Genomic DNA, 14,056 nt, shown 5'->3' on the forward strand with positions numbered 1-14,056 from the left:
GGGCTCCCTGACAGTGCTGTGCCTTCTCTCTCTCTCCGCCAGTCTGTGCTATCACTGTGGCTTCCACCTGGAATGTTCTTTAGGCACAAAACACTGCCCCCCATGTCCTGGCCAGAGAGCTCGGTTAGTTAGAGCGTCGTCCTGATGCACAGAGGTTGCCGGTTTGATTGGCAGGCAGAGCACATACAGAAACAGATCATTGTTCCTGTCTCTCTCTCTCTCTTTCTCTCTCCCCCCACCTTTCTCTCTCACTAAAATCAATAACAACAACAACAATAATGATAATAATAACTGCACCAGCCCCCTCCTCCTGTGTAAAGCCAGAAGCCAGGGCCAGGGCCATGCAGGTTCGCATTGGATTCGGACAGTCGGTAAAGAAACAACGGAGCCACAAACTGGTGGGCCATAGTCTTTAATCCTAGCTTGCACCCGGCGGGCAAGTAAAAACACACACTGGGCTCCAAAACCCACTCACATTCAGTGCTCACAAAGCCACTGACTTATCCGAGTTTCCTAGAATCAAAGGTTTCTAGCTCACCAGCCTTATTCTCCTCAGTTCCCCATCTCCCTCCTTATCCCAGATACAAACTCTGCACAAACTGGCATCTCACTCAGCACTCCGCCATCTTGGCTGCTTCTCCTGGCCTACTCCACGTGGCCTCTCTCTGCTCTCTGCTCTGCTCTCTCCTCTAATCATCCCAGGAACCAAGAGCAAGCTCCTGTTCCACCCCTATTTTATAGCGTAGAAATCCAAACTTTTAATCCAATATACAAAATAGGGAAGTCTCTAATACAAAGTCACTTCTCTGAGGCATGATTGGATTGTACCACCCCACATCAAAAAGGGTGGAAAAGGCTTAATCCCAAAACCAAGCCCCAGGCTACAACGATCCCCAACACACATTAATATCACCTGGGCGACGGCCTTACGTGGGGAGCACCATCTTTAACAAAGTGAGCATAATACATTTTATCTGCCCAACAATACAGAAACAGATCATTGTTCCTGTCTCTCTCTCTCTTTCTCTCTCCCCCCACCTTTCTCTCTCACTAAAATCAATAACAACAACAACAATAATAATAATAACTGCATCAGACCCCTCCTCCTGGCTGATTCCTGCTTATCTTTCTATGTCAAAGCTGGCAGCGCCTCTTGGAAGCTGCCTTTCAAGTTCCCAAAGGTCAGGGTGGCTGTCCCTGCCTCAGCCCCGAACTCATCCCCACCACAGCAGTGACACTGGTTATCCCCTCTCTCTCCCACTGTCAAGGTGACAGTCCTGGATCATGGCTTGCCTAGTTTGCTGCAGTATCTTTAATACCTAAGGAATTGTTAAGGGTGGATAGATGGATGGACGGACAGGTGGATGGACCAGTAGAAGAACAGATGTGCTATGTACCTCTTCATGATTCCCAGGGGAGGCACAAAGCACACCACCCAGTTTGTTCTGTTTTAATATTCACTGACATCCGTGCAGTCATGCTTATTTATCTCGCATTAGGGGAAGGCCGTGTGCGGTATGACAGGATTTCCGAGAAACCAAAGCTGAGCCCTGTGCTGAGACTGTTCCCACCCAACCTTGAGAAGGGAGGAAGGAGGGGCCTCCCGCAGAGGTTAAGCGCTCCAGCCCTGTGCTCAGGCCGGTGGAGTTCAGATCTCAGCTCTGCCACACACTGCTCTTGGGCCTCACTTTCCCAGTTTGTAGCCTACCTCATAAGATGGAGGGAGTGGATGCAAGGAACTGTTCCTGGCACAGCACTTTATAAGTGCTCACATGTCAGCTCTTAATTATTACTCTCAGAGACATCACGGGCAGCACCGTGGTCTTAAACGGAGGGTACCACACCTGGGCCAGCCCGCTCTAATTCAACATCAGTGTGAGAGTCTACGGCGAGTCTGGTGCACAGCAGGCCTGATACTGCCTTTGAACGGCCCCATTTCTTCCCTCCTGCGCGCTGCATCTGACAATACAATCTCCACCTCTCGCCCCCTTTCCGATTCACCTCCTCTCATCTACTCTCCGCTCGGCAACTAACTCACACAGTGGGTTAAAAGCTGTATCTTGAATAAGACTCAAGACTCTGAATGCACTTTGATTTAGTGCTAGGATTTTGTTGCAGTTGGATCCAAGAACTCACCGTCTGTATCTGATTTCTGGGCCTGCAAATGCATGCTGGAGGGTGCTCAGAGTTTGACCAGCACATGAAGAAAGTGGTGTCAATCAGTAAACATTTTTCAATTAATAAGATTAGAGTCTAGAATGTTGATGCCCGAGGAAACTTTACCTATTATGGAGTCCAAACCATTGTTTTATAGATGGAAACACCGAGGCCCAGGGAGAGGGTGGGGTTGGCTCAAGGTCACATAAGTAGTGTGAGTAATTAAAACAAAAAGAGGATCCCCCAGGCTTTTTGACATCCAATCTAGTGTTTTCTCTATAAGACCATGTTATCTTTCAGATGGAATATTTATTGTGATGAGTCAAAGAGATGCCTTACAACTACCAATTATATTTTTCAACATTTAATCAATAACTGCATTCTCCTACAGCATTGGGTCTACAGAGTCTCCCCCTCCTCTCTCTCTCTCTCTCTCTCTCTCTCTCTCTCTCTCTCCAATACTGCTTAAACTTAGCTCAAATGAGGAGCCAGACTGAAGGTCAGACGCTGGGCCACTCTGGGGCCAGAATCCACTCCGCTAAATGCAGGCCAGGCCACCTCCTTGCCTTGGAGGAGGATAAAGAACTCAGTTGAAGGGAAGAGCGGTTTGTAAAAAGGAGAAACAGAGATAATTGGAAGCAAGAAGGTCCTGGCCTCTTGTGTGCTAAAGATCAGCTCCCGTCTACATGCCCCCGTTTCTCCCATCCTGTCTCCCCCTCTCCTCTACTTCTAAAGTCCTCGCAAGAAGCACCAGCCATGGGATGCCTGGAGGCCCAACTAAGGCTGTGAGACCGAGTAGATGACATGTGGCAATAGATCTGGATTATAAGATTCGTTTCCCACAGGATACCATCTCGTTGCAGCAAGGGGAGGAGAGCTCCTAAAAATACCGTCGAGAGCATATTATAATATTTTAACAGGGTTCATGTGCTCCCCATTGTCACGTCACCCAGTAAAGACAGATGGTGCTTTTTGACAAATCTATATTTAACATGCACAGGATAATATACAATGTATGCTTCCTGGTAGAGAAATCCATATTTATGGAAATCTTGATTCTAGGGATTATAATAGACTTTTAATGACAGTGCCCATTGTCTGCTGCAAGCAGATAGCATGCCCTTATTAGGGTGCAAGAGAAAATAGTGTGAGTGCTGGAGGATAAAGAGGGCCTTTAGAGGAGCGGGAGGTCCAGGGTGACCTGACAGTCATCTCTGTTTGGGCCCAGCTCCTCCTCATTCCCTCCTGAGTGTCATGTGACCCTCTCAGCAAGCATGCACCATTCATTCATTCGACAATTGTTCACTAAGCACCTACCATGCGCCGGGTACTGTCCTGGCTTTGGAGCACAAATGAAACTTCTGAGAAATGAGACAGGGGGATGTGACACTTACTGGGGGGAGTGGGGATGAGGAGAGGGTAGAGCCACTGTTTAGGAGAGATCATAAAGGAAAGCCTGCTGCAGGAGATGAGATCTGAGCTGAGATACAACTGCTGCAAAGGAGTGACCCTCGCAAAGAGAGAAGGGAGGAACATGGCCGGAGTGGAAGGCAGCAGCTACTGTAGTCTCCAGAGCAGAATGAGCTCGACCCGAGGAGCAGAGTGAAGGCCCATATGTTTACAACAGGGAGCAAGGTAGGAGGGGTCAGAGGGGCCGCCGATTCAGGCTCTGAGTCATGGTCACATGTTTGGGGATGTGTCCTGGGTAAAATGGAAAACCTCAAAATTTGTGAGAGGTTTTGCACAAGGAAGAGAGACAATGTGTGTTGCTTTGTTTTGTTTAATTACAAAGGTCCCTCTGGCTTCCAGGTGGAGAACGGAATTCATGGGTGAAAACAAAATGCCAGAAAGCTGGAGTCCACAAGGACCACCTTCAGACACCAGGAGGGCTGTGCGGTGGGTTAAGAGCAGTTGTCCCATGAGGTTCTGGTCTCAGGCAGTGGGCAGCCCCTGGCAAAGGCACCCTGACAGGTAGCGAGAGCCTGGTACCAGAAGATGCAAGCGCGTGTTAATGACCACCTGCCAGGTTTCCTGCGGGAGGCACACTGGTTTCAGTGGTGGTTGGATAGATGAGTTGTGTTGTTTAGTTGTGATTTTTGAAAGCCGATTATCAAGCGCATTATTTCCAGGGACTAGCTGAGAACTGAGATTCCCAGGGGGCAACCAGGTACCAGTGATTAATTGCATTCCTGAGTGCAGCACAAACCAAAGATTCTTCAATAACAAGTTCAAAGTATTCCCTAACAAAGGGTCCGGGGGGGGGGGGGGGTCTACTTGACCAAATCTGGGTAAAAGCTGAACAGAATTCCTCACAATCTTTTATATGAGCCTCGAAGACGAGGACAAGGCATGCATCATTTCTAAAATCTATTTGCCCAAAGGAAGCTTTCGTTTTTTTAAAGAGGATCATCAGCAAAACTAAGGTTTCAGGAAACACGTTTGGACAATTCTTACGGAGCATAATTTGAGACACCACATACAAAGCAGCGTGGGGTCATGCAAGCAAGTGCTGTGCTAGAGAGAACAAAGAACCCAAGAACCTGAACTTTCCATCTTCAATAAAAGCAATAATACCAAAGTCACGGGGCTCATGTTGAGGACTCATTAGCCTATTATATGGGAAAATAAAAAATAAAAATAAAAAATCACTGTGAAGATTGTTAATGTGATTACAAGGACTCACCTCCTTCACCACCCATAGTGGGAGAAAACGTTTTAGGCATTGGGAATGGCGTGGGGGCTGGTCAACTAACGGGAGAAAGCCTGTGATAAAGAACCCTTATCCCGTATCATCCATTAAAATGAAGTTTAACAATAGAATGATGGTGACTGGAGGGGGAAGAGGGTCGTGGAAGGGCAGAGTGGGTGAAGGGGTTCAATGTCTGATAATAAAAGGAAACGAGGCTTTGGGTGGGGGCTGCAGTCCAGTCCACAGGTGTCAAATGATAATGTTGTACATAGGAAAAGTATACAATGCTATTAATCAATGTTACCCCCAGCAAATTTAATCAAAAGAGAAGAGATGAAAAACTCAGAGCAACTTTATAGATTTGGTTAAAAAAAAAAAAGGGTTTGTAATATTAGTTCCCTGGAAAGGGTCTAACTTATTACAGATTTCTGAGTATCAGCTCTTCCACTTCCCCAACTTCCCAAGTCTGGGGTTCTCTATCTCAGAGCCGACAGCGGCATTTGTCTACTGGTCAACCCTGCCTTCCGTGTTCGCTTCCTCCTTGTGGCTCTCAACTCCAGTTTAAGCTCCACACTCTTTTAAAGTGTATTGTTTGCTTCATACTTGGGAGTTTTTCTTATTTTCCAGTGAGCTTAATAATCATTGAAAAATTGTTTATTTTACTAAATTCAACTTTTATTTGCAAAAAAAATGAAATTTAGGACCAACTGACTTGGAATTTGGCCTTAGGACCTTCCCCCCCACACACACACACACACACACTATATTATAACTAGCAGTGTAACCAACACTAACCAGATTGGTAACTGCACTGGGATCTTACAAAATAGCCCTTGTGGGGATGCTCACACAGCTAAGCTATTACTATGGCTGATACACTCGGGGGCCCAAAAAATCAGCTAACAGTATGTACAAACACAAAATGAATATCAGTGGAACAATGTGCACCAAAAGCTAAGGGTATGCTGGGAAAATCAACACTTCTTTTCTTCAACACACATCAGCAGCAAGCTGGCAGACCCCTCATCCTGTAGTGTCTTTTTGTGCTTTGCCTTAGAGTGATGGGCCATGTCATGGAAAGCTCACTGGACTGAGGTCAAGATAGCGCTCCAACTCACCTATGTCCTAGCTGGGCTACCTTGGACATACATGTTCATTAAGTTACTAGGCCTTGGTTCTTCTCTCTAAAAGATGATCCAGTCATCCCTTTCCTACCTCTACAAGGTTGTTATAGGGTGAGAGAACATATGAAAATACTTTGTATACATTTATAATTAATAACCATGACAACATGTGGCAAGGAATTGGCACCTAATAAACATCGAATTAGATAGACAGGTGTTTAGGCTGGACAGATGAATAGGTGAGTGGGATGCATAGATGTGTAGAATGGATGCACAGTTGGATAGATTGGTAGGTGAAAGGGATGGATGGATGGATGGATGGATGGATGGATGGATGGATGGATGGATGGATGGATGGATTGGTTGGATGGGTGGGTGGTTGGATAAATGATGGATGATGGGTTAGATGGATAGAGTAGTGGATGAATTCATTTTGGAGCCACCAGACAGCTTGTTTGCAATACCTGCCACCCATTAATCCTTCTCTTCTCTTCCAGTCTGTTCCCAGTTCTCCAAAGGAGTCTACGCCATCTTTGGGTTTTATGAACGAAGGACCGTCAACATGCTGACCTCCTTCTGTGGGGCCCTCCATGTCTGCTTCATTACGCCGAGCTTTCCCGTTGACACATCCAACCAGTTTGTCCTTCAGCTGCGCCCCGAGCTGCAGGATGCCCTCATCAGTATTATTGACCATTACAAGTGGCAGAAATTTGTCTACATTTACGATGCTGACCGGGGTAAGCCAGGGACTAGGAGAGGGTGACTGTTGAAAGCCGGGGGAAAACTACCAGCAGGAAGAAAAATGATGCCTTCTTGTCTCTTTTAGAAGCATGGGGAAATAAGCCAGAAATGCTTTATTTCTATGGATTGATTTTTCGGTGGCTAATCTCTAACTCATAGGTGGAAACACATCCTTTGAGAGAGTAATCCTTTTAAAGCACCATGACCCCTGCAGCTCACCAAGCTTTCATGGTTCCTGAGTTCAGTTTTAAGTCTAAGGACCTCCATTGAATGGTTTACTGCTCACAGCAAGGTTGTTAGGAGCTTAAACACTGGAGTCAGACAGACCTGGGTTGAATTCTATGTTCTCTTCTCCCCAGCTGTTTGACTTGAGGGAAAGCACTCTTTGCCTCAGTTTGCTCATTGGTGTGATGGGGAAAATTTCTCTATGCCTTTACATCCTCATCTCGGTAATGAAGAAAACTAATCCCTACCTCAAAAAGTATTGTGGGGATTGAATGACTTCATGACAACAAAGCACTTGTCAATGTCTAGGGCACAATAAAAGCTCCAGGTCCTCTCTATGAGTTAGTTGCTATGCTCCTCATCACCACCGTCATCATTATCTATGCTCCTCATCACCACCGTCATCATTATCTATGCTCCTCATCACCACCGTCATCATTATCCACCTTTCCAAGCCTTTCTAATTCTGCTTCCACCTAAATTTTGAATTTTACATCACCTTCTTCTAATATTTCTTATTCTGTTTTCTTCTCTGCTTCTGCTTTCTTACTCATGCTGTTCCCATTTCCTGAACTCCCTTCCCTCCCAAAATCTACATAGGCAAATCCTTTCTTTCTTTTACAGCCTGCTCACACACCACTTCCTCTAGTTTCTGATCCTTAGAGGGAAACTCTGCCCTTTATCCAAACTACTCCAGTGGTTGTATTGTACTGTCCTACCTTCCCTTCGTATACTCAACAGTCCTATAAGAACTTAGTTATTACCGGTGTAAATAAATAAATGGATCATGAAAAATCTGGAGCCTGAGGCAGAGGAGTTGTTATTTTTCTTTTCCTGAGTGAAAGGGAGGTTTTATAGGAGACTGCCTGTAGGGAGGCTTCAAAGACGTTTGAGTAGGAGAGAGGCTTGTGAAATGGGGTTTCAAGAAGAGCTAGGCAGGTATTATTCAGATGAGAAGGAGCCAACAGGAGATCAAAAGCACTCTCTTTTCTTAGAATCTTCTTCCTCTCCTCGGTCTGATGGCTCTCCTTCTCAGACAGCAGCCATTGTGGGATCACCTGCACAAGGACCGCTTTGCGACACAATGAAACTTGAATCAGGGAAGTGGCAAAGCCAGAAAAATGTAACTTCAATTACAGAGGATCATCTCTGGTGTCAGCAGAAGCGCCGGCACTCTTAAAGGGCCTCGCCTGTCTGGGGGCCTTGACCTCTGAGTCTGCCGCTCGCTAGCTGTGTGACCTTGGTCACATGATCAAATCTTTCTGAGCCTCAATTTCTACTTCTGTGAAACAGGGATAATAATGGTAATTACCTCGCAGGATTAAGTGAATTAGAGGCAGGAGAACCAGCAAAATAGTGCCAGACACGTAGTAAACTTATAGCACCACACTGAAACAACCTGTATTTTAAAAGGAATAATGAGGGGAAAGCGTAACACAATCTAAAACTGATGCTTGAGGCCAGGAACCAGATTGGCCACTGGGGGAGGGATTAGTAGTATTACTGGGAGACGGAAATACCGTATTTCCCCATATATAAGATGCTCCCGTGTATAAAACGTACTTTAATTTTGGGGCCCAAAATTTGAAAAAAAAATGTATTATATAAAGTTATTGAAATGTTAGTAAAAAAATCTACAACCACTGTTATAAGACACACCCAGTTTTTAGACCTCAAAGTTTTCGAAAAAGGGTGCAACTTATACATGGGGTAATATATGCACGAAAGATTGATTAATAATGCAAGAAAGAAATAACCATCTGACACGGGCAGAAGAATAACCTCCAACGCCCTTCCAAAGATACCATGTCATGATTCCTGGAGCCTGTGAATATATTTTATTACAATGGCAAAAGGGATTAAGGTTACACATGGAATTTAGTTTGCTAATCAATGGACCTTAACATAAGAGAAATTATCCCGGATTATTTGTCGGGGCCCAATGTAATCACAGGGGTCCTTCAGTGCAGAAGAGTCAGAGTCAGAGAGTGATGGGAAGAAGACTTGACCAGTCACTGCTAGTTCTGAAGATGGAAGGGGCCATAAACCAAGCAATGTAGACATCCTGAGGCTCAAAGGCAATAAAATGTACTCGCCTAGAACCTCTAGAGAGCAACATAGCCCTGCTAACACCTTGCCTTTTGCTCAGGAAGATACATTCGAGCATCAGACCTCCAGCTGTCTAAGATGATAAATATGTGTTGTGCTAAGCCACTAAGTGTGCAGTAATCTGTTACAGCAGCAGTAGGAAACTCATACACCATCTACATCTCAAACATGCGAAGCAGCTTTGAGGAATGGGCTTCTCTATCATTTAGCTACAAATGAGAAGATAGTAGTTGAACTCAGTACACACTGAACACCATCTACATGAGAGGCAACGTGTTAGGTACTGAGGTATACAGAGCACTCATGAAGGTGATTGACAGTTATTAGAGGCTGTTTAGATATCGGGCTGGCACATCCAATAGGCAGCTACTTAATGCCTGTGTATCCTGACAGCCACTTCTCTATCCTACTCACCCGCCCTCCAGGTTTGTCCGTCCTGCAGAAAGTCCTGGACACAGCTGCCGAGAAGAACTGGCAGGTGACGGCAGTCAACATTCTGACAACCACGGAAGAGGGATACCGGATGCTCTTCCAGGACCTGGAGAAGAAAAAGGAGCGGCTGGTGGTGGTGGACTGTGAATCGGAACGCCTCAATGCTATCTTGGGCCAGGTAGTGAACCCCGCCAGGGCTCCGGGTGGGCACGGGAGACGGCTCCAGAGAGATGTGGGTGACCTTTCGCCTGCGGTGTTACAAAGAGAGTTCTTGACTAGACGGGGTCAGGTGCCTTCCTTCTCACATTCTGTAATTCAAAAGCTGGAATTCTGAGATTGTGATGACCTAGCGCAAACCGTGGGAGCCCTGACACAGGGCTTCAAATGATGCTCAGATCAGTTGATCAAAAACATACCTGCAGTGTTTCCCTTTATTGTTGAAAAGCAAACTGTATTGCAATTTAGAGTTTGTGAAAGGGCTACCCCATTAGGGATACAGCCTGCGGAGCGAGGTTCCTGGGGTCAGCTCTGGTCTGTCACTCACTGATCCAGCACTTGGCATCTCATTCATTTGGCCCACTGACCTGGTTTTAGAGTTGAAGGAGGCAGCAGGCACCTCCCTTTCTACTGTTTCCTTGAACACTCTCCTGTGTCTGAGAAGTCCATTGATTGTATGATACCTTCTGGGAAAGGGCACTATAACCTCAACGGTTTGCGGCCACCAGTCTCTCCGCCCTGGTTCCTCCAGTTCTCAGAACTCGAGCATGTGCCCGTCACAGAAGTAGCAGGCCTTTGTGTAGATCACTGTCTTTTTAAATTACATGTGTGTGTTTAGATGAGCTAGCAAGGAAGTATATTTTGCAATCATTTTTGAACAGTGCTATACAATCAAAGCTGGTCGCTTTGGGTACTTGACAACATGACAAAGCTTGTTAATGGCCCTCAAGACCCCTGCTGCCTCCACAGGGAATCTCAACACCAGCTCAGCAATCACTCAGAGGCCTCAGCAACAGAACAAGGGAGATTTTTGAGAGTCAGCGAATCTTTAAGGCAGTAACTCTGTGTTCTACTTTACAGAGTGTGGGTCTGGCCTTCCCTCTGGGAAAGAGAAACCAAAAATAATTGTTTCCACTGAGATGGGAGTTCTCCAGGCTGGAGTCAGGGGATATGAATTCCAGTTAAATGAGGCAGTTTAGGGTAATGGTTAAAAGCAGTGACCCAGGGGACAGAGTGGCTGAGATTCAAACCCCAGCTCTAGTATTTACTAGCTCTGTGACATTGAGCCCAGTCTTTCTACATCTCAGCTTCCTGGCCTGTAAAATGGGTATACTAATAACCACTTCCTCTGGGGGCACCCGTGAGCATTAAAAGACTGTATAAAGGTAAAGCCAGGGGTCCCCAAACTATGGCCACGGGCTGCATGCACCCCCCCTGAGGCCATTTATCCGACCCCTACCGCACTTCCAGAAGGGGCACCTCTTTCATTGCTGGTCAGTGAAAGGAGCACATTGACCATCTCGTTAGCCAAAAGCAAGCCCATAGTTCCCATTGAAATACTGGTCAGTTTGTTGATTTAAATTTACTTGTTCTTTATTTTAAATATTGTATTTGTTCCTGTTTTGTTTTTTTACTTTAAAATAAGATATGCGCAGTGTGCATAGGGATTTGTTCATAGTTTTTTTTATAGTCCGGCCCTCCAACGGTCTGAGGGACAGTGAACTGGTCCCCTGTGTAAAAAGTTTGGGAGCCCCTGGGTAAAGCACTCAGAACAAAGCCTGCCCCACAAAAAGTGATGTGTGTAAGTGCTGCCTATTGTTGCTACTCATACAGCTAACTAGTACTGTCTTCTTGAGTCCCTCCCTCTTTGAGCATAAGTGTTCTTATCTGTGAAGTAGGAATGAAGGCCCCTGTTCTACGAAGCTGATAAAAGATTAGGTGAGATAAAGGTGGAGAAAGTGCTGAACGACAATTAGAGGTTCTTAGTAGATGACTTGTCCCGTATGGCTCCATAGTAGAGGTAACAGTCAGTGCTACTGTTTCCTGAGTGCTCACCATGTACCAGGCCTGTGCCACCCCTCACCAGGCATAACCGCACTCCATCCTCATACCAAGTCTATAAAACAGCTTCTACCAATTCTCCTGTTGTATAAACAAAGAAACAAGGGGTTATACTTTCCCAAGGACTCACAACTAACATATAAGAAAAGCAGGAAATCAGACCGAGCTTAGTCTGCCACCAGGGCCCAACCTCCTTAAAATGCAACTCCTCAGCTTTGCTACCTCCTTTGCCAAAGGACAAACTTGTATTTTCTAAGGGCATGACTTGTTTGTAGGGGTATTTCAGGCTATAGTATATTAACTTTTTATATTACCGAATTCCTGTATTCTGGAAAGGAAGAGCAAAGAGCTGAAAGGGTATGTAGATCACTCTCTTCGCCATCTGCACTCAACATGATACAGGTGGAATGACTCATGGTCAAACTGCGAGAATGATTTGCCATGGGTTCAGACACCTAGTTAGTGACGTGATGAGTCTAGAATTCACATCTCCTGACTTGCAGTCTGATACCTTGGCATCATCCTAAACTATCAAAACACTCAGCAGTTGGGACCTTTTCGGTCTAATATAAGTGTTCTGCCTAAGTAGGAAGACAGTGATTCCAAATTTCAAACAGAAAATCAATTCCTTCTTTCTGACTCCAGCCCTCCCACAAGAATGTAAGTCAGTGAGGGCAAGGACTTTCGTTTTGTTTTCTTCCCTGCTACTTCCACAGTGCCTTCCACAGTGCTCAGCACTAGCAGGCATTCCATCAATGTTTTCTGAGTGAATGGAAGGAGTAGGGAATCAAGGAAGGCTCTAAGAAAGATCCCAAATATGAGATGAGTCTGGATATCTACAGGTAGCCATTGGATGGATTCAAGAGCCCTTAAACCAAAGAGAAGAGCATATAGGAATCCCAGAGGGCATGTGAGGGCAGAGGGTCATAGAAAGGCTTGGCAGCTGAGTGGAAGATGCTGTCTGTGGGGAGACAATGACAGGAGGATGAACACATGATTGTCACTATCCTGGAAACCATTCTCAAGAGTTTGAGGTTTATTCTGTAAACAGTGGGAAAGCAGTGAAGGTTTATGATCAGGGAGTAGGGTTATTAGAATGCAATGCTTTATCAATACATAAGACACCAAATTATATAATATAGTCATTAAATGCAGAATGAGTTAGAGATGAGAGAGACCAGGACAAGGCCATCCATCACATCACCTTGTTTTATTGGCTTCCTAGTGCTTGTCACTTACTGAAATCTTGTTCATTTATCTGTTTATATATTTACCATCTGACACCCTAGTAAAATGTCAGCTCAGCTCAGTGAGGGCAGGGGAACCTGGCCTCACTTGTTCATGGCATAGTGCTCGGCATATAGTCCATGTTCAATAAGTATTGGCTAAGTGGATTAATTAACCATAGAAGTTTTTACAGAGTAGTTGGGATTAGAGCTCAGCCTTAAAGGTTATGCATAATCAGAGAAGACAACAGCATTTCAGACACAAGGACTGTGAATTTAGGCCGTCCAGTGGAAATGAACCTTGAAGGAATGGAGTGAGTGAAGCAATGTTCCCAAGTCACACTGTACATTATCTTCATAACAGCCTTGTTCGTTGTAACCCTGGGTACATTTCTCACTTTATCTGTTCAGTACGGGTCTCCTCCCAGTGAACTGTGACTTCTGGGAGGGCAAGCATTATGTTTGTTTCATTTTCCACAATATCCCCAGCATGTGCTTGGTCTATACTAGCACTTACTAAATGTTTGTGAAGGAAATGTAAGAAAGGAGGAAAGGTAGATCCCTGGGTGACAGGTGCATGGATGAGTGGGAAGGTTGGAATTAGGTTGAACCACATGAAATTGCTAATTTTTATTGGTCACAAGGCACCAATTATCAACTACTTTCCTATGTTTCAACCTGTAATTTTATCTTGCAGAGATTACAGTTATCACTTGCCTGGATGTAGTGGGTTTTGAAATTTTTTTTTTTCCTCTGTGAAACTTTTATTTCTTTATTTCATCTCTTTTTTTTTTTTTTTTTTTTATAATTTTATTTTTTTAATGGGGTGACATCAATAAATCAGGATACATATATTCAAAGATAACAAGTCCAGGTTATCTTGTCGTTCAATTATGTTGCATACCCACCACCCAAAGTCAGATTGTCCTCTGTCACCTTCTATCTAGTTTTCTTTGTGCCCCTCCCCCTCCCCCTCCCCCTTTCCCTCTCCCGTTCCCCCCTCCCCCCCGTAACCACCACACTCTTATTAATGTCTCTTAGTTTCACTTTTATGTCCCACCTACGTATGGAATAATGCAGTTCCTGGTTTTTTCTGATTTACTTATTTCGCTTCGTATCATATTATCAAGATCCCACCATTTTGCTGTAAATGATCTGATGTCATCATTTCTTATGGCTGAGTAGTATTCCATAGTGTATATGTGCCACATATTCTTTATCCAGTCATCTATTGATGGGCTTTTTGGTTGTTTCCATGTCCTGGCCACTGTGAACAATGCTGCAATAAACATGGG

General features: G+C 44.9%; 1 protein-coding gene across 2 annotated transcripts in view; it reads left to right on the forward strand.

The window, feature by feature from the left end:
* The window catches only part of GRIA1 (glutamate ionotropic receptor AMPA type subunit 1), a 315,490-nt gene that overhangs the window by 163,704 nt on the left and 137,730 nt on the right, over window positions 1-14,056 (forward strand). For both annotated transcript variants that reach the window (XM_066342228.1, XM_066342227.1), the window contains exons 3-4: window positions 6,468-6,707; window positions 9,471-9,655. In XM_066342228.1, coding sequence (XP_066198325.1) covers window positions 6,468-6,707; window positions 9,471-9,655 — 425 coding nt within the window. The remainder of the gene's footprint in view (window positions 1-6,467; window positions 6,708-9,470; window positions 9,656-14,056) is intronic.

The sequence above is a fragment of the Saccopteryx leptura genome, chromosome 6 (genome assembly GCF_036850995.1).
Source record: "Saccopteryx leptura isolate mSacLep1 chromosome 6, mSacLep1_pri_phased_curated, whole genome shotgun sequence".
Classification (NCBI taxonomy): Eukaryota; Metazoa; Chordata; class Mammalia; order Chiroptera; family Emballonuridae; genus Saccopteryx; species Saccopteryx leptura.